General features: G+C 31.5%; 3 protein-coding genes across 5 annotated transcripts in view; 1 reads left to right on the top strand and 2 right to left on the bottom strand.

Annotated features, from left to right (window-relative positions):
* The window catches only part of LOC139993871 (uncharacterized), a 35,556-nt gene extending 26,227 nt beyond the window's left edge, over positions 1–9,329 (top strand). For all 3 annotated transcript variants that reach the window (XM_072016000.1, XM_072016001.1, XM_072016002.1), the window contains 12 exons: positions 5,514–5,751; positions 6,460–6,614; positions 6,703–6,897; positions 6,989–7,101; positions 7,171–7,337; positions 7,521–7,676; positions 7,746–7,813; positions 7,902–7,982; positions 8,067–8,228; positions 8,301–8,498; positions 8,577–8,681; positions 8,771–9,329. In XM_072016000.1, coding sequence (XP_071872101.1) covers positions 5,514–5,751; positions 6,460–6,614; positions 6,703–6,897; positions 6,989–7,101; positions 7,171–7,337; positions 7,521–7,676; positions 7,746–7,813; positions 7,902–7,982; positions 8,067–8,228; positions 8,301–8,498; positions 8,577–8,681; positions 8,771–8,895 — 1,763 coding nt within the window. In that variant the 3' untranslated portion in view covers positions 8,896–9,329. The remainder of the gene's footprint in view (positions 1–5,513; positions 5,752–6,459; positions 6,615–6,702; positions 6,898–6,988; positions 7,102–7,170; positions 7,338–7,520; positions 7,677–7,745; positions 7,814–7,901; positions 7,983–8,066; positions 8,229–8,300; positions 8,499–8,576; positions 8,682–8,770) is intronic.
* Positions 9,330–10,326: 997 nt separating this feature from the next.
* Positions 10,327–11,332, bottom strand: Agt (O-6-alkylguanine-DNA alkyltransferase). Its single transcript, XM_072016003.1, has one exon. It carries the CDS (start codon positions 11,316–11,318, stop codon positions 10,755–10,757), a length of 564 nt encoding a protein of 187 aa, XP_071872104.1. The 5' UTR covers positions 11,319–11,332; the 3' UTR covers positions 10,327–10,754.
* Positions 11,333–11,459: 127 nt separating this feature from the next.
* Positions 11,460–19,651, bottom strand: Setx (probable helicase senataxin). The gene is made up of 7 exons (XM_072015999.1): positions 19,294–19,651; positions 18,835–18,948; positions 18,597–18,749; positions 18,292–18,490; positions 13,853–18,215; positions 13,562–13,772; positions 11,460–13,244 (listed from the first exon to the last, which is right to left on the bottom strand). Exons 1-7 carry the CDS (start codon positions 19,375–19,377, stop codon positions 13,122–13,124), a joined length of 5,247 nt encoding a protein of 1,748 aa, XP_071872100.1. The 5' UTR covers positions 19,378–19,651; the 3' UTR covers positions 11,460–13,121.
* Between the last annotated feature and the right edge of the window lie 1,173 nt (positions 19,652–20,824).

Below are 20,824 nucleotides of genomic sequence, written 5' to 3'. Positions count from 1 at the left end.
GGAAAAGGTTGCAGCAGCCGGGCACCAGTATCCATTTGTCTCATCGGTGAGCCTGGAAATAAGTAGGATATAATTTATAGTGGGCATCGTGTTTCCAACTGCACTTGCTGCACTCATTATCGCCCTGGAATACCCGTTCTTCCACGCCAGAGAAGGTAGCATCCGCGTGTTGTGTCACGCGAAGTGCATCGAACAAGCGTCTTAAATAAATTCCGCGTGAGGCGAAAGAAATGGATCGAAGATTTATAATTCACGGTCAACTCGACCGGCACGACGATTTCAGAGGCACGCGATATTGTACTTCGCGTTTCTTTCGCTTCTTGTGCATCCTTAATCATGATTAAGCGATCCTTAAAAAGTTCCTATTGTTTCACTAATTCTGTTCATTCTTAGTTTTTACTTTACGATTACTCCTTCTATTATTCCTTCTTCTTTTCCAAATATTCTCATTATACAATGACTACAAAAAGTATTTGCACGTATCATCATCTTTCAAACGCTTTTTTATCACGTTCTACATTTCGTTTTCATAACATCAAATTTTTGTAATTGCATGAAAGTGCGCTACTAAAGACGTTAAGAAACTCACTACGCTTGGATTCGACTAATTAATATGCAAATATTGTAATAAATACGACATTCGTCAGATAGCAAATATTAAGCGTTAAATGTTAAAGATAGCAAGAAAATGCAGCAAGAGATAGAAAATAAATGTGAGCCTGAAAACGGTACTTAATTCTCCTATTACAACTTATAACTTACAGTTGTTAAGTACCAAATACAGAACATTAAATACCGAATGCCAAATAGGAAATACTTAAAGTATATTTTTACGCGAAGAATCCAGGAAGAAGGAGAAAAGATTCGAATCTGAAAACGGGTAACTCAACACCGTGACGTAACAAGGAAAGAGCCAGCTTAGCTGCCTGCCTAACAGGCGACTATAATAAAAGAGAATCCGTGAATAACGACGGTCACGTTGGACTCTATTTAACTTGGCGAACTCGTAGAGAAGAAGGTGCGCCGGTACCTACTCTCATGGGATCAACGCGGCGTTATGAGTCCTCGTTGGGGTTTGGTTCTCAGGAACCTGAGACCACTGAGTTTAGTCGTATATAATGCACAGAGGAGAACGCGACAAGCACCGCGAGAAGGAATGCGAGGAACAAGCTGCTTTGCTAAAGGCATTACGCCCCTCCTTCGTTCCGGGGCACACACGTACGGCCACAGCCCGTTTATACACATTGTCTCTTTTTCTTCTCTACCCAAGAGGTCGTCTCTTTCCTGTGTCCAGCTTTCTTTCTATTTGCCCCTTAACTCGAAACCTCTTCCCACTGATCAGCTGTATATACCTTGTCGAAGGGGCCAATGGGTTCCTCGTTTGCCTTTCCAAAGGGACTATTTTTCCTGTTAAGTGGTAAACGCGCATTCCTATTTGGCTAATGGTACACGACTCGTGTCTCGAGGATTTTTGAAGAGGGTACATCACCCAAGATACCTAAAAATAATCAGAGATAAAAGGCAACAATTATTTAAAGAAAAAATGCGTCTCACAGATTTTTATCGATAATTTCGTTCAGAAAGTCTTTTTTTTTTTTTTTTTTTTTTTTTAAGGAAAAATGTTACCGTTGATTCCAAATATTTAGTATCTCACGTTCAAGAAAAAAGAAAATTATACCTTGTATTCGACACTCTATATTTCATATTCAGTCGTCAAGAAATTGATTTAAGTACATACTTCCTCGAGAAATCTGTCCTAAATTGCTTCAAGAATAAATTTTCCCCCTTACGAGGAAGTTTGGTCTCACTCGGTCATTAAGGAACACTGACGTAATGACAGTAATCATATTGTTGCTTATCCTAGAATCATCTCTGGTCTAGGTGACGACTGTATTTTATCTGATTTTCTTCGCTAGAATTCTTGTAATTAGAACTGTCCTACGCTTCCGGATGTCAGTCGATCCCCTTTTTATTTTTCTTTTATTATTTGTCGTATTTTCTATAGGATGGTCGACCGTGCAAAGATCGATGTTTCAATGTTTGTGAGCGGATAAGTAATTGTAGTAATTAGGCCAACGATATCAATTAACGCCGTTCATTATATGTATGTTATGTAAATCCCGTTTTAATCAGGTGCAACGGAAGAGACACGTTCAGATGAGTCATCTACTTGTCCGTGCTTGTGAACACGACTCCCAGACGGCCGTAAAACACTGTCGTTCAGATTTAGACTCACGTACATATTCCACTCTTGATAATTTGCACACGCCCACTGAATATTAAAGCTACATGTGTTAACCCGCCCACATTCCATATCTTTCCTATTGCACATTTCAATAAGATATCTACTCGAGAGTTCATTGAAATTTTATTGTTATTCGATGTTTAATATCTGATATTCGATATTCCTTATTATTCGGTGTTATTATCGGTAACAAAAAATTATAATTGTCCCGAAAATTTCTATAGAAAAAGTCAATGCCAAAATGGTAATTTCTATTTAAATGGAGGACAATGATCGGTAAATTTAAAATAGAAATTTTTCAAAAAATTCAACGACCAGAACATGACGGAATATTTTTTGCTTACCGATAACCATCATCGACAACGGAATTGCTTTTGGTTACCAATAACCGTTATCGATGACGAGAATATTTTCTGGTTACCGATAACCATTATCGATATCGATGGAATTGTTTTTATTCAACGATAACCGTTATCAATGACGAAAAATTTTTTTCATTACCAGTAACCATTATCAATGACGGAATATTTTTTGATTAGCAATAACCATTATCGATGATGGAATTACTTTTGCTCCTCAATAATCCTTACAAATGACGAAATTTTTCTTTGGTTTCCGACGGCCATTATCGATGACGGAATCTTCTTTATCACCAGTAAACTACTATCGTTGATGGAATATTTCTTTGGTTACTAACAAACCATTATCGATAATAGAAATTTCTTTTGTCATCGGTAATCATTATTAATAGCGGATTATCTTTTAGTTATCGGTAACCATTATGGAGGATGGAATTATTTTTGGTTAGCATTAATCATTAACGATATCGGAATTCATTTTTATTATCAGTGGCCATTATTAATGATGGAATATTTTTTCGTTAACGGTAATCATCATCGATGATGGAATTGTTTTTGGTTAAGAGTAACCATTATCGATGACAAAATTTTTTCGTTATTACCAGTATTAATGTAATAACATTATTAACGTAATAATATCACACTATTAATGAAAGAATATTTTCTGACTACCGATAACCATCATCGACGACGGAATGTTCTCTTTTAATTACCGATAACCATTGTCGATGACGAAATTAAAAGAGAACAAAGTTGGGGAAGGAAAGTGGTGCGCCACGTGCACGGACAGAAGGCGAAATGGAATGAAAGAAGCGATACATAGTATGTATTATGTTTCGTTGCAAAGTTTGCCCGGTGGTCCACCTGTCAGCGTAGCACCTGCCTTCGTAACCACTTAATGCCAACGCTAATGACCATTCATGGATCGTTGGCTGCACGACATGTGGGCAATAAGGTGGAATGCGATTTATTCACCGTGTTAATATGGACAATATTAAACAACTGGTTGGTAGTCTCCTCTACATTTCCTTATGCCCACTTTTTCTCTTTTCATTTTTTAGAAGATAATTAACCGAGGGGAGTCGATCGATCAGTTGGCGTTGAATTGAGCAATTAGCGGGGAACTTGTTGCGTTCCCGTGTCGAATAACGTTTCACGTTTTGTTGGAATTACCTTTTAACCCCTTGACTGATATTATTTAACGTTACACTAACATTTTAATAGAATTTTAATAAAATGATTTGTCTAGCTTATGAGGTGGGAAATAAAGTGAAAATGACATTTCCTTCAAAACGTACGCTTGAATTAAATTGTTCAATAAATAATTATATATTCGTTAGTGAAAATTTAGTGAGTCTATATTAAGTTATTAATATTTATATCTTTTAGAGCAATGTATTTCTGTTAATTTTCATAGCATGTTTCTGTTAATAATTTGAATTTTGCTTATTTATGAATGTAATATATAGTTGGAAAATCTTAGAATTGTTTAAATTATAATAAAATGGTATCAACCAAGAATACGGGTTCAAATAGCTTCGCCGTGTAAATTAATTAACCCGCGTAATTAGAAGATATTAGTTGAAAATTAATTTTAATCTTGTTCTTTCACCTCGAAGGCCATTGACATTGTACAAATTAATATCGAGGCATCTCGTTTTTAAGGTCGTTCACATGACCCTCGACTCGTTCATGGGAATTCATTTCGCAATTCTTTTAGTTTTACTCGAGTCTATTGATTTGTTCCGTGAAAACAATGAACACCGTGAAGCTAAATTAAATTTGCCTTCTAAAAATGAATTATCTTCGCAAGTGCCAAGTGTTCTGCGAATCTTATAAATAATTAACTCAACTTAGATGTAATTGTCCTACAATCTTATCTTCATCGCGTGTTTTTTAATACTCTGCAATCTTAAGAATTAATTAGTCCACCAGATATCAAAGAAATACTTTAGACAAACTAAAACAAAGAGGGAAACACTAGAACTATCAATTTTTCCGATGAATATAAATGTTTGTTGCATTCGTTATTAGAGCGCAAATTCATATTTTTATGAACACAATTATAGAAATGAAATTTGAACGAAGATTTCTTTAACTCGTTTAATATTATAACGAATACTACACTTTGGATGTTTTATATATTTTTACATACGTGCATTCTGCATTTTTGCATCTTCAAATCTTCTATGAATGCATAGACTCGTTACATTAAATCCCCTTTTAATTAGAGCCTCGATTAAATACTCTATAAGTAATTAAGTAAACCAATTAAACCACGTGATATAAAAGGAGCATTCCATACTAAAATACTGTGCTTTTCAATTTTTTTTTTTTTTTTTGACGAATATAAATACTTTGTTCGCTGTATTATCTCTTTTCAACTAGTCTCAATTAAATACTTCATCATCTAATTAAATCATTTAGCACTAAGGAAATGTTTCACACTAAAATACCGGAATTTTCAATATTTCCTATGAATATATTTCTCTACTCATTATATAAATCTTTCTTCTTTTTAATTCACGCTTCAATTAAATCGCCTACAATCTGCGATCGATCTATGAATCAGGGAAGACGAGTCAATTAGATGCCAAGGTAGAATAATTTCGCTCTAAAGCATCACAATTTTTTATCTTATTCTACAACTACGTATATATGCGTTACATTAAGTAGACTAATTAATCAACTAGGTATCAAAATAACATTTGGCCACAAATCGATAGGACACCATAATTACCAACATCATTTTCTTACAAACATATTAAATCAATTAAATAATACAACATCGCAAGTTTTAATTTTTCTACAAACGAGAAATACTTCGATAATTATACTAAACTTCTCTTTCATTGAAATAAAGTTAGCCTGGGGAAACCGTATAAAAGAGCCTGTTATTTAATTTACAGATGCGACTGTAATCACGAGTGACGACGCCCTCCAAGGGTACGACCCCCAGTTCATGGTTGGCTGTTATTTCCCCGCGGAATTTCAGGGTGAGTTCGTGACGCAGGTGAGCGGAAAGGAAGCCAGCGACACGAGCAACGAGCCCATTCAATATTCCACCATCAACATCACGTTCAACGCGATCCCCGTATGGGGTTACTGCCACAGGAGGATCGGCGATAACGTGTTGCTAATGGACAGGTGGGTCTACCTAGAAATCACCGAGTAATTTATTCCGACGACCGCTAGTCCCTACGATTTGCCCCTGTTCAGCGATAACAGTTTGTCCGTTTCCGGTAACCGCTTGACCCTAACGCAATAATGATAATTGCCAGTTGCATGAATCCGATTGGTAACAGCAAGTTAATTAATATCTGTAAATGTGAGGATAAATTATTCTAGGAGAAGATCTTGGTTCTAGACTTAACATCCATAGACAGTTGCATAAATAGTGAAGAATTTATGTTTAATCTGCAAGTAGGCGTGGTTCTATGAAAGTCAGGCTGTAACTAAATCCGTGACTGATTATGAGTTACGGATTGCACGCTTACTTAATGCATCCTTAGGGACAGGGATGCCCCGACGTGTCTGCAGCGTGTCTGGGATGGAAATAGACCAGATCTCAGACGGTGTTGGTCTGCACTTTCTTCTTTCCCAGCTATAATTGTACCTGAGATGTAGTTAGAATTATACAAACACATTTTATTAGATTTACAAGGGTTAAAATCTATGTAATCGTAATTAATTTGCGTTTATCAAATTTTATTTTCACGCTGCAAGTACTTTTTGATTAATGTAAGAAATAGATTAGGAGATTGATAATCCAGGCTATTTTTATCCGTCGTTATTCTTCTCTGAACATTTCATCGGGAAATTAAAACCAAATAAAGTCAATTACATTTATTTCAGATACGGTGATGGCGACTGCATCCGATGCTTCCGATTGTTAAGAAGATCACGCAACATTATTGAGGTCTTCTCTGAAGATCTGAACAGGTGCTATACTTCAGAAACCACTGCTTTGACCTCCTGTGAAAAATTAAATTCCACGTCCGTTTTATATCGTAAGTATAACAATTATAAACATTTACGTATAAGAACATTTCGAAAATATCTATTATTTAATATTTATTGTTTGATTGTTTTGGGTAGGTACCAGGGAGATTGGAAATATTCCCATAAGAAACGAGTATTGTCCAATAACTGGCCAGTATCACTTCACGTATAATCTCAATAATGGATCTGATAAAGTTATCGAGTGTAATAGCTTCTCATCTTCCTTCAACAATTGTCCTGATGGCTCTGTTTTAAGATTACACTTCAATCGTTGTAGCTTCGAGCCTCACAGTAATTTTCTTCCTAATATTCTAGTTGTTTCCTTTCTTAGGATTTTAAATATGTTCAAAGAAGAACTTATCTATTGTTATTTATTTTTCAGTGAATATTACGTTTAATTGCTTAGGCAACTGGCCTGGTCCAAACGGTTCTACTTATTTTGCCCTGATGGACATCAGTGGCAACTATGAAGGCAGACCACAGTATAGATGTGGAGTAAGTTGAAAATTTATTTTGTCTTTTCAATTAAGGTATATAATGTGTTTCTTTAATTAAATTCTTTAGTTATTTCATGTTGACAATAAAAAAGGAAAAACATACATGGCTCTCAGCAGCGATTCCAGCTGTACACAGAATTTAGATAATTCCACTAGTGGATATGAGACACTAGTCCTTAGTAAAATTCCAAACCAAAAAAAGATGCCAAATTATGTGAAGACTCACGTAGCAACGTTAGTATATTTTCTTTATTTTCTTTTTTTATTTAAGATTTAGCATCGCATCGACATTTAGATCATTAGCGACGAGTATTTTCTTTATAGTATCCACTGATTAAATGTTTCCGATGGTCTCGTAGTCTTTTAATAATTTTCTATTAGACTTAATTAATTAATTAAAAGCTATTGTTGATTTAGATTTCCAAAATGGGCACAGGGTGTGTGGGAAGAATCTCTGATTGTCAATGGCACCATGACTTTCACTGATCTTAATGGCTATAATAGTTACACGTTCATTACCGTTGATTCGAATGAAGAAACTGGCCGCTACATCGTTTATTCCAAAAATCAATGGTGGGATAGGACATTAATCGAATAATATCAAAATATTTTTTTACTCTAAAATAATAAAAATATTTTCAGTGAACAAGTGGCATATGTGTGTTTAATGATGAGGCAACGAAGTGAAAATGTACTAGAATTTGCAATAGGTATTTACCTTTTAGATAATTATCTTAGACGTCCACAGATATTAATGAAATTATTTAATCCACTAAGTATAATCAATTTTTCATACAGGAATGGTGTTAAGTCCAGTTTATCAATCTTATTTGTGTGACGATACTAATTTGGATAAACCTGTTTGGATGACACAAGCACGTAAGTTAATTTCAAAGAAAGAAGATGTAAATTATATATTTCAAGAAAAGATCATGATATTAAATCAAATGCTATTAAAATTAGGAATTGAACGTGCGGTAGAATCGCCTTGTCCAATTACTGGACAATATATGGGTATGATAACTGACTTATCAGGCATGTGTGCTGAACTAAGCAGCAACTGCAACACTCGTGAAATAATGTACTTTAAAGTTACTGACTGTGAATCTGGAGAACTCTATGAAGGTACTTACTTAAATAGTTTAATTAATCTAAATTCATTGAAACCAAAACTCAATAAAAGAATTTATATTTCAGAACGAGCATACTTGTGTCTAGGTCAATGGGAAGAAAAAGGTGTTATGTATGCATATACTATGAGAAACGATACCAGTACCAATGAATGTTTTGTTGGTTTAATCGTGAATGATGAAGAAATCTATATCAAGGAAGCGGGGGATCATTGCATGAGAAATATTGATCCTAAGAAAGAAGGAATGCGTCTGTATAAGAAGGGTAGGTTCATAAGGTGGATTCTACATTAAATCAATATTTAATCTCAAAGTTACATGCATAGTGATTTAATGTAATTAGGTCAGTGTTATGGAAATTCTCCAAGTCCTGCACCAACGCCAATGAAACCAATTCCTCACAATCCGATAATGAGAACTGCTACAACTCCGCGGTCGAGAGTATCAGGTAGAAATAATATTATTTACATTCATTGATTAACAATATTGTATGTTATAGAATTTATAATACAATTGATTATTTTATCATGATACCAGGTACCACCAGTATATCAGGAAACAATATCCCATCACTTGCCTCACATAAAACCACTGCATCTTATGGTTTTGTAATGTTCATAATGGTAATCGCGTTTTTTAGAAACATTTATATGTACGTTTGAGTACCAAGTCATTAATAACAAACAATGAACTAGTGAATGAATGCCGCTATGGGATACAAAACAAGAAAATCTTATTGTCTTAAAGCAAAATCATAAAACTTTTCTTAATTTTATTAAGATAAAGCTAAATGATCAAGAAAGTAAATATTATACATGAAGTATATTCAGAAAATGCCTATCCTGCTGAATGATTTCATCAGGAAAAAATAAGTATTTGAATACTTTTAATCTGATATAATGACTAATTATATTAATATTCTATTATTGACATTAATGTGTTCCCTTAGCAAACACCATTCTAATCTACTTTGCATTTGAGAGATGCTTTTAACAAAAATTTCTGTAGATACATAGAACTTTGTTATATTTCATATCTCCACCAAACACTGCCTTGTAAGATACAAGTAATAGTAAACTGTATGTTGCTAGGAGAATCCAAAGAAGTTTATATATTTTCTGATTATAACACACTTTTCGTAATGGTTTTTTACTAAATCAATCACGTAGATGAAGTTACTAATGAGACTGACTGAATTAATAACACTGTACAGAAAAATTCACCAATAGGAAAATATATATTTTTTTCAAATTTGTACTTAAAATAAGAAAGTAACACTATTTTTTCTCGTTGAAATAAATATATTATAATCTACATCGAATGAAATGAATGAAAATTACAAACTTAAAGCAATATACAAAATAAGAAATATGTAATCATTCTTAGGGTAATACAATTTATTCCCTGTGATTATTTGCAAAAAAAATAATTTTTATTTTTTACACATCATTAAATTTTACACTTTTTATATAATTATTGAATTAAATTTAACATCGATTTTTGCAATTAACACAAGCAAGTATCATACTTGTACCTAAAGTAGAATTTTTACAAATAAGTATTGTGTGAAATGGTTTACACATTTATAGAATGCTTTTATATATATGCAACTCATTTTTATATTTATATTGTAAATGTATATAAATATGTATTTATAAATTTATACCTTAATGTATAGAATTAATAGTACAGTAATATTTACAATGTAGATAGTACTTCTCCAGTCATGCTGTGTATAAACTTAAACAATAAGTCCATCAGATGCCAAATTATTAACTTCATTCATTGCCAGTTCTCTATCATTAACAATTACTTTTTAACTTCAGCATTTATAACGCTTATTATTTTGACATCTGAAAGGCTTGTATACTAAAGAAAATTAATTATATCACAAAATTTCACAAAAATACATACATAAATTTACTTTCGCACTTTTTTTGACATTTATTTTATATATTGCTAATTGAACAGTTTAATATTTTGTAAATTAACACAAGATATTTAAAAAATGCTACATTTTTTTTATACAAAACAGTTACATATATCAATAACTATCTAAATTCAAATATAAAATTACACAATTTTATTTATACTACTATCAATTTATACTACCATCTTAGAATTATTGTGAATGCTGAAGACCATCCTAATATCATAGTGTTCCTGTTACTGTATGCAAGAGTGCAATGGATTTATCATTACAGCTTAAATTATTAATTACTTTAAGTGTACATAAATTATACTGCATACTTGTATTTAAGGATAATAAAAATAATTTTTAATGTATACAAATAAACAATTTTTCTTTTTATATTATCCAGTGTCCATTTTACATAATCTATGCAAATATCAGGGAATTTTTAATGCCTACATTTTTATATTTATATATATTACGAAATAAACAATTCGTACGTAACAGAACTTATAAAATCGTACCATATTACATAAACTACATCTCTTTGTATTAAACTATAAATTGATAAAAAAATGATAGAAGTATGTAAACATATAAAGAATAAACTTAAGTGTCTACGTGATCACGCTCATACAAGAGAATATTTTCTTTACGCTTCGTTCCCCATTTATATTTGTTACTACCAGATTTACCTACTACGCGATGGCATGGCACCAAATAACCAATATTATTTTTCATGACCGCATTTCCAACAGCTCGTACAGCTTTTGGTTTATCTATATTACACGCAACTTGTTCGTAAGTAACAGTTGTACCATGTGGAATAAGCATCAAGGCTTCCCAAACTTTTATTTGGAACTGTGTACCCTTCATGAGAACAGAAGTAGAATCATCCACAGTTACACATCGAGAAAAGATTTTTTCTATAATTTTGTTTGTTTCGTTCGAGGTATCTTCGACCAATTTTGAAAGAGGCCAATCGTTCTTTAATTCATTCAAAGCTTCTTCATTATTTTTATCAACAAAAGCCAAATGCACAATTGCCTTATTAGTGTTGGTAATGCCAATTAAGCAATCCCCAAAAGGTGTAGCATGAAAACCATGGATTATATTAAAATTTTCATGCTTTTCTTTATACTCTTGTGGTGTCATACTTTGAGACCGAACCATTATGATTATTTAAATTATTCAAATCTGTAGATACTAGGAAAATAAAGAAATAAAAGTTACTAGAAGGTAATATGTTTAGATGTTAGCTGTCATTCTTAAGGTGCATCTCCAGTCATGTCAATGATTTGACATATACAGATATATCTTTCACCATAATTATATACATTATGTTTGCATACACTATAGTCGTATACACTAGTTGTACTATCTTTCTCGCACTGCTTGATTTACATTCCTACCCTTGATTCACAATTATGCAATCTATATAACTACCTATGTCTCCACATCTCCTATGACACCGCTGTATTTAAATGTTGTTCGTAGGCTGTTTGTCAATTTGTTATAAGAAGTAATTATTTTATGAAAAGATCGAATAGCGGTTACAAAACCGTTACAAAAGAAATTTGTTAACTGTTCCAGCGGGTGAGTACTCGCTTTTACTACTCTTGGAAAAACTGTGGAAGTTTATGGAAAATGTAAAAGTGTAAAATTGTACAATATATATAAGATAAAATATACGAAATATACAATATTTAAGAGATAAAAGAAATTTCATTAATTCTGTTCATTAAAATACGGAATTACATAAAGATCCGCAATCTATATAATTCTTATATAGGCTTTCGGCATCAAGTGAAGACTTGGAATACAAGTTCCAAATTTTAAACTCCAACTTTGTTCATATTACAATGCTGCAAATTAATTATTTAATAGTAATCAATTATAAATTAATTCGAAATATTATATATACGGTAAATACATAGGGAAGAATGATTTCAATCTATTATTTTATGAATATTTATCGAAACGCTACTACGTGGTTGATATGTTCATTATTTCGAGGAATTAGGCCATTCACTGCCAGACAAATTTAGAGCATCTTACCCTGGATGCCAAGACTTTATTTTAAAGAAAACATGGAATTTCACACATTTATATATTATTATATAAATATTATTATATAAAATTTTCGTTCATCCTTTCTAATAATTCCTAACAACTTATTCCGTGACCAACTGCAATCAATTTAAGCTTGTAGCGCAAAATGCGAGATATCTCGTAGTTGGCAGTGAATGGGTTAATATGTATAATATACAATCAAAGTTTATACAAGGTTAATTGAGGAAATAGAATAAAATTAAAATTGTCGAACTGATTATTAAAAATACATAATTATTAAATAAATAAAATAATATAAAATATCTGTTATAATATATTTAAAATAATTAAAATTGGTTTGGCTTTCTATTTTTAATATTATTACTTAGAATAATATATTAAAAATAATAGTTCTATGCAATGAAACCAAATGTGATTATTCTTTCACCTTATGATTCATCAATGTAATCATATCAATTAACGTAATATTCCAAAAAGAAATTAATTATGATTATTAATAAAGGGCATGTTTGTTTATTTTATTCTATTTAAGACGTCATAATTAAAAAATTTATTATTTACAAAGACAATATCATAGAGAAACAGAAATTTACAATATTTCAAGCCGCGTGAAGAAGGTATAGGAAGTATAGACCACGGACGCCGTGTTGAGCAAGTGGACCTCGTAAAAAGGGATACAAATAAATAACGAGGTCTCTTTTTTTCTATGTCTATTAATAATATTCTAGTATGTATTAGAAGGAAGAGAAATTATGTTAAATGTCTCTATCACTTTTTCAACAAAGACATCTTCATTTAATAACTGTGGTTTATACTTCTTACATCTATGGTGAAGAGAATGAAGTAAGATTTATACAAATATACAAGAATATTTTATGTAATCGTCCAATGAAACATGAACGATTATTTCATTACACGTTTAATTACGTAAGATTTGATTTCATGAGAATTTGCGTTGGGATTAACATTAAAAAATACTTTACGCGCTTTCGCGTCTGCTATTAACGAATTCCACATTGGATACCTCTGTAATCAATAAAAAAATCATTGTATATTTAATTATGTAATATATTAACTATTTTTGTATTATAAATGCATATTATATTACATAAACAAATTTTCCAAAAACAGCAAGAAACTATTGGGCAAAAAGAATAAACTCTAACCCAAATGTTACTTGCTAGCCTTTAAAATACTTCTTTGCCGGTTTTGATGTCTTTTTAACATAAGACTGTTTGTTTTGAATTGTTGTAACACTTTTGTGAAAAGTTGTGACACTTTTGAAATATGTATGCAATATATATAAATATTTTTTAAATGCAGATAATATTATATAATCTTACCATGAAAATGTTGAAGTTACCACATATTATCAGGCTGTGTTTTGCTCTTGTAAGTGCAACACAAAGTCTTTGTCTATCTGATAGAAAGCCAATCTTCTCACTCCGTACACATGACAAAATTATCACATCACATTCTTGACCTTGAAAATGATCTACAGTGTCCACAATATATTTTATTTTTCTCTTAACATTCTCTGGCAATGAAGATATTCTAAAACAATAAAAGATCAACATGCAATGATTAATTCAGATAATATTTAGAATACACTCGCATTAAATGCTACAACTTACTTTGCATTAACTTTAGTCAATATCATATTTCTTTGATTATTATATGGTGTAAGAATTCCACACGAAATGCATGATTGCCAATTATCCAAATTGGCAAAGTTTAGCATACAATAAATAATATTAGCTACAAAATCTGCTTCTTCGTTGTTCGAGTTATCATGATTCTGATTTGTAATCAAATTTAAAATTCGATATGAATGGAATGGAAATTTATCATTGCTTTCTACTGCATTTTTTAATTTACAACCATAGAAGAACTTATTTGGCCAAGAGGAAATATCAGGTTGCATTCGATATTGAGTGTCTAGCATAATTATGGGATTACTTGGTTGTAAATCAAAGGCGCTTTGCACTCGAGAAAAGATCGATTGATCCAACCCATATTTCTTTGCCCGTGTACTCAGAACAGTAGCTGGTAATTGATTATGATCACCAACTAAAACCAATGTATCTATTCCTAACATTAATGGTATCAAGGTTTCTGCCTCGCAACTTTGAGTAGCTTCATCCACAATACACACAGATATCTTTTTCTTATTAACACCAAAAATATATTCCATTTGACTAGTATAACAGGATGAGAGGGTGCAGGTTATTATGTCTGCAAATTCAAGAATTCTGTGTTCTGCTGTACGCTGCAATCTAATGCTTTCTCTGCTTCTATCATTTACTTCGTTCGATGACGTATGATTCTTTAGTAACTCGTATTTTGCAGACATATCTGCCAATTTCATCCTAACATGTTCTTTATGAGTTTTATCCAAATTATTTGAGTTTAGCTTACATTGAAGGGCATTAATCCTAGATTGTAAAAATGATTTTTCACTTTCTATACTATCGGATGGAGCAGTGTTCGACTTGCATGTTTTTTTAATTTCTCGTTTCGCCAATTCAGTAACAGAAATATCTTTCACTTTTGAATGCATCATTTGTAATTGCCCAATACGAACCATCCTGAATGGTTTTATCTTTGCCTGCTTTTTTATCATGGTCCTAATTTGTAATAATCTTAAGACAATGTCATCAATGGCTGCATTTGATGGAGCACAAACTAACATCGTAAAAGAACTTCCATTGTTTGTATATCTGTTATTTCCATACAAAATTTGAGTAACTATATTTACAATAACTTTTGATTTTCCAGTTCCAGGTGGTCCTTGAATAAAACACAATTTGGTATCTTTTTGGATTACTGCTTTGGTTATTTTACTTACAGCTTCCATCTGTTTCTCATTTAATTTATCTCCCGTGATCAATGTCTCTAATTCAGAAACAGTTGGCAACTTATACATCTCGATTCTTGGACATAAGATTAAGTTTACTAATGGTGACTTAGGGAGAAATTGCAATGCTTGTACCATTCGTAAATTAGGACGTAAATAAAACGCAGCTCTTAATCGTTGAACTCGATTCACTAGAATATTTTTATCGAGGTATTTTGTTATCACAGTATATGTCAACAATGTATGAGCATTTTTTACGTAATTTTGTAAATCTCTGTTAAAATGTGTCAGAGGCGTTAATACTGTTGTGTATACCTTAGTAACATATGCGAACACTTTACGAAAATCTTTTGATTTTTGTGAGTTTTCGTGATTTTGAACATACTCAAAAAATACAAGGTCCCCATACTTGGGATGAATTTGTCTTTGCATATCGTCCTTTGTGGCTAATACTTCCACCATCAACGTTGTAAGAAGTATATTATTTGGCTCTTCATTCGTCTGAATAGAGTTTTCAACTATAGAGCACATGAATGTGGGCCGTCTGTGTATATCCTCTATGCTCTGAAATTTGTTTGTGATATTATGCCAAATTTCCAGCAACAAAAGCGAACTTATAGTATTATAATATTCATCATACGATCTATAATGAGTTAAGGTAGGGTTAAGTTCTTGAGACTGAATAACAGGTGGATCTTGATTCAAATATAGCTGTTCTTCCAACCATACTGGTTTCCAGCATAAGATGCGGCATAAGAATTGGTTCATTGTATTGACCTTTTCTCGACGTATAGGAGCATCTTTTCCTGTCAGTTTTTTTAAAACGTTCGATTCATCAATTTCATATTCACGAACAGTTTGAATCTCTGTAGAAAAAGACACTCGTTTCTTTAAATTCGGTTTTAAAACTGGTGATTTAATATTTGACTTAAGAGGTACAGAAGGTCCCTTTTCTACTGTCTTACAAGATTCTAAGCTTGGTTTACCACTTACTGCAGTATCTTTTGATTTAATTGTTTTCTCTGTTCTTTTTTCCAATGAAAGATCTTTTAATGCTGTTTCTGCTTCTATGGTATTTATTTTTATTTTAGTACTATTAGATTTTTTAGGAATTTTTCCCAAATTCGAAATATCATTAAGAGTTAATTTATACTGTACATCCATTGCTATTTCTTTAGAGACATTTTTACGTTTTGTTGAATCAATCGTTTTTGCATTTGAAGAAGTTCTCTTTGCTGTTGTGGATCGACTAGACGAAGCTTTAGACTCCTCTGATGCAGTTTCCTCTCTAGATGCAGCGATCGTCTCCTCAACAAGGAAATCGTTTCGGGACTTTGTTGTTACTTTCGCTTTTGGTTTAGAAACAATACGTTTCTTTTCTTGATTACCTTCTAAAGATACTCGGTTTTCTTCGGCAATTTTCTTCAATTTTAACCTTCTATTATCTGCCAATGCTTTCTTCTCTTCCTTAGAAAGAGTATTTAATTTCTTTGTACTAGGGGGAAGACAACCGGCCCATTTATGAAGTACTTTACGATTCTTTTGCTCCTTTGCATGCATATATTGCTCTAACTTCAACTTTTCTTGTTGTTCTTTCTTTTCTTTAGCACTTAATCGCGGTTTCGAAGGATTTTCAGATTTTTCAGATCTTACAGATTTATCAGACTTTTCCGGGCTTTGTTTATCTTTATTAGAAACATTTTTTCGTCTTCTGGAGGTAGGTAAGTGTGGAGGTTCGATTTGAGGCACCTTTTTCTCAACCGACCTTTTACTCTTGGTGGATGTAATAGTGTCTATTTTAATATTACTCAAGGGATGAATATAATTTCCTGCCTCTTTTTGCACTGGTAGCAAACTCTGATTTTTAGGAGACTTAGAATGTTTTTTAGTATCGCTAGTAGCGCTCGTGAATTGTTTAAGTAAAGTATTTTCTGGTGAAAATACTTTATTTAAATTGTCTATATCCTGCAACGACGAGTTCTCTGCTTCTTTTTCTTCGCCTATGGTTGCTCTAGGAACTAACTCATTTGGTAGCTCTTCATTAGTTCTGATTAATTCAAACTCGCTTACAATTGGTTCCTTAGTATTGACATTTATATTTATATCTTCTTTTTTTACATCATTTTTATTTTTCAGATCAATTTCATCGTTTTCACTGAATATTTGACTTCGGGATAATCTGTGAAACCAATTCTTATCTTCTTCATCTTCACTATCTGTTATTGAAATAACAAAATCCACATCATCTATACCAAATCTCTCACTTTCTACTTCTGTAGGTTGTTCCTCTTTTACCTCATCTTTCATGGTTGTGTTCATACCATAGCCAATATCAAACAATTGGGAGCACGGAAAAATATCATCCTCACTGTCGCTTAAGTTTATAACATCGTCCTCTGAAAATTTTGTTTTTGGTTGTTGTTCCACTTTCTTTAGTTTTATTGGAGATCCGACTGGAACGAAACTTGTATTCGAGGAATTTAAAATAGCATTTTCATCAGTATCGGTTAATTGCAATACATCTTCAAATTTTATGATACCATACTCGTTACACATGAAATTTGAAGGAAGTGTTGCGAGTAAATTTCCTTCCTCATTGTTTTTAAATTGATTGGTTTTATCGATTGTATTTGGTTTTTCTATTTCATTCACAGTATTTGTTTCACTATTATTTTTTCTATTGTGTTTTGAGTTGTAATTCCTGATTTCTAAATTAGATTTTACTCTTATTCTACTGTCCTTGATTGTATTTTTAGATTCAAGATTACGTAAATTATTTACTGTATTCTGTACATCTTTAGTATATATTAAATTATTTCCAGTATAAGTATCAATCTCTTGTAACATATTTGCATTTACTTTCTCTGTACTCTTATTGAGAGAAATTTCCCCTTTTTTAATATCTTTTTTTGTGTTGCCTATTATCATATTTGATCTCAGATCCTGATAATTTATTAATTCATCCATTGATGATTCTGTTCTTGTATTGTTTGTCTGATTACTTGATGTAGGCATGTTGGCATCCATATATTCCTTTGCATTTAATTTATCACAATTTTTATTTTTTCCATTTGATGAATTGTTATTTAATGAAATATGAACTATTTCAATATCATTTTCATTTTTCTCTTTATCCTTTTCTGAAATAAAAACAAAATTCTACTATTTCTTCTTTGTCTTGTAACCTAAATACCCTGAATAAAAATGCAGTAATACCTTGCAGATAATTTTTTTCTAAGATATAATTTTCATCTTTCAACTTGGGAATTTTACTTGCCACTTCCAAGCTGGTATTCGTGTCTTCTCTTTTACGTTTATCTACTTTGTTAGACTTATCATTAACTATATTTACATTATTTACTATAGTAGTTTCTGAAAGTGTACTAACACTGTGACCATCTTCCAGAAGTTGTGGCTGTTAAAATTATTATAATATGTGTAAGAATCTTACTCAATAAATATTTCAAGAAAGATATCATGTGATCATAATTAATCTGATGATATAATTAATTAAATCTTACCCCAATTGAACGTAATTTATACACATATAGATCACTGTTTCCAATTGCAGCTGCAGCAGTGGGACATCCAATGCCAATAACATCATTCGAATATAATTTAGTTGTCTGAAAGGGCTTTTGAGCTACTTCATTTATAAATATACCATTTGCGCTCTAAATATAATATAACATCATTAAATGAAAGTATTATATTAAGAAAATATATTCTAGTGCACTAATTTTATTATATAATATATACCTTTAAATCTGTAACATATAATTCATTTTTGCTATGGAAAAACATACAATGGCGCCTAGATACTGTCAAACCAAGGCATATTATTTCATTCTCCTTGCCTCTACCACAAGTATACTGAAAACAGACAAAAGAGGCAATGTTTTATATATGTAAAACATCCTTATTATTTGTTTTTGATACTCGGAATACTTTCTTTATTCATAAATATTGAATTTTTATCAACACATATAAAAGAGTAGAATATAAATAGATTTATTTCAATTACTAAATACTTTGAATATTTAATATATTTTTACATATTATGTATACATTGAATACTTCTATGTATTTCAACTCTTTACAACTGCATAAATATTTGCAGTCTACACATAATTTAACAATAAAATTGAAAGACAAAAATTGCTTTATAGCGTGTGCTTGCTACTTGCATAATAGAAGAGAAGAACATTTTATACTTACTGTATGTCCTGGTTGATCTAATACAATTGTATCCGAAGTATTAATACGTTCCAATATAAATCGGTAGTAGTTATCGGCACTCATTTTTAAAATTATGACCGGTTTCTTTAGAGGTCACCTAATCCTCTATATAACCTGTCTTCTTTTATTACATTGAAAACGGTTCTTAGACCCTTCTACTGATAATTAAATGATATGATTATAGATACAATACAGTTGATAAAATTTAATAAATACTTCGCTTTGCGATGTTTTTAATAAACACACGTGCATTGATATTTACCGCCCTTTTCGAATGAAAATTGCGTTTATGCCATGTATACAGATATGCATACAGAGATTCAAACTCAAATATCGCAAACAACGACATCTACAAGGAACTTAATATAAAATAATTTAAATCGAATTACTGTGAAATTCTTTAATTAGTTGTTATAGAGTTATTTACAAAATTATTCTCCTGCTATATACATAATTGATGCAAAGGAAGTGCTTATGACGTCTACTCTCATGTTAATTCCTTATCGTAAAATAACGAATGAAACTCATGATGCAGAATTTAGATGATTCACATATTCGTGCTCGGATTACTCCGATAGTACTGATTACGTTACGACTCAAAGCATAAATTCAAGTCGGACTTATGGTTCATTACGAATGTATGATAGTTGTCTAAATAATATCTGTTTATGTATAGAAACTATGTAAAACAATGGAATATGCTTATAAAAAGTTTTCTAGCTTCATTCATATATTGACATCAATCGTACCAAAGTTAGTATTTAAATAATTAATATTGGTGTAGTTTCATGCGTTCAAATGGCGATATAAATTGAAAATCCCGCCGATAACGAAATGCGGTCTATCGTTTTTATGCTTTCTGAATACTGAAAATGTTCGATCAAGATGAATTCACGATTACTTACATCCTATTTTTAGTCTACGAAAATATGTCTAATATTGTTCGTGATTTCGTATTTTTTTTTTTTTTTTTTTTTATTTATAGAGTGAAATTTATTTGAAAACCCTTTGTATAACGTTTAGAATAAAAAATAGTAATACTAGAGATAATATGTACTCAAATAGTGAAACTATCGATACTATCGATAGTCTTACCTTTGACAATAGACAAAACAATTCTTACAGATCGCTAGAGGAATTAAGATATATCTACATGTTTTAATATATTAAAAATTTATGTTAATCATATATTAAAACAATATATTAATAAAAAAGAAATCACATTTAATGTATGAAAGGTTTTTATTTCAATACCGTTGATTTCTGCACGCTCGACGAAGGGAGATCGAGCTTAAAGCTTGAAGTTTATTTATACCAAACAATGACTTTGTCCCTCATTATGACGCAGTTTAAATGAAATCATACGGCAAAGGATTAATTAGTGATTCAAAAGACAAAAATTACGCAGTTACAAAGATTTCTGAAATATTGGGAAGAAATCGGTGTCAAATCGGAATCTCTCCTCCTGAAGTATTGCAAATCGTTGCACAGTGCTGAATTTGAATGAGGA

The sequence above is a fragment of the Bombus fervidus genome, chromosome 13 (assembly GCF_041682495.2).
Source record: "Bombus fervidus isolate BK054 chromosome 13, iyBomFerv1, whole genome shotgun sequence".
NCBI lineage: Eukaryota > Metazoa > Arthropoda > Insecta > Hymenoptera > Apidae > Bombus > Bombus fervidus.
Note: the sequence above shows the minus strand (reverse complement) of the source record. Positions and strands in the feature narration are given on the sequence as shown.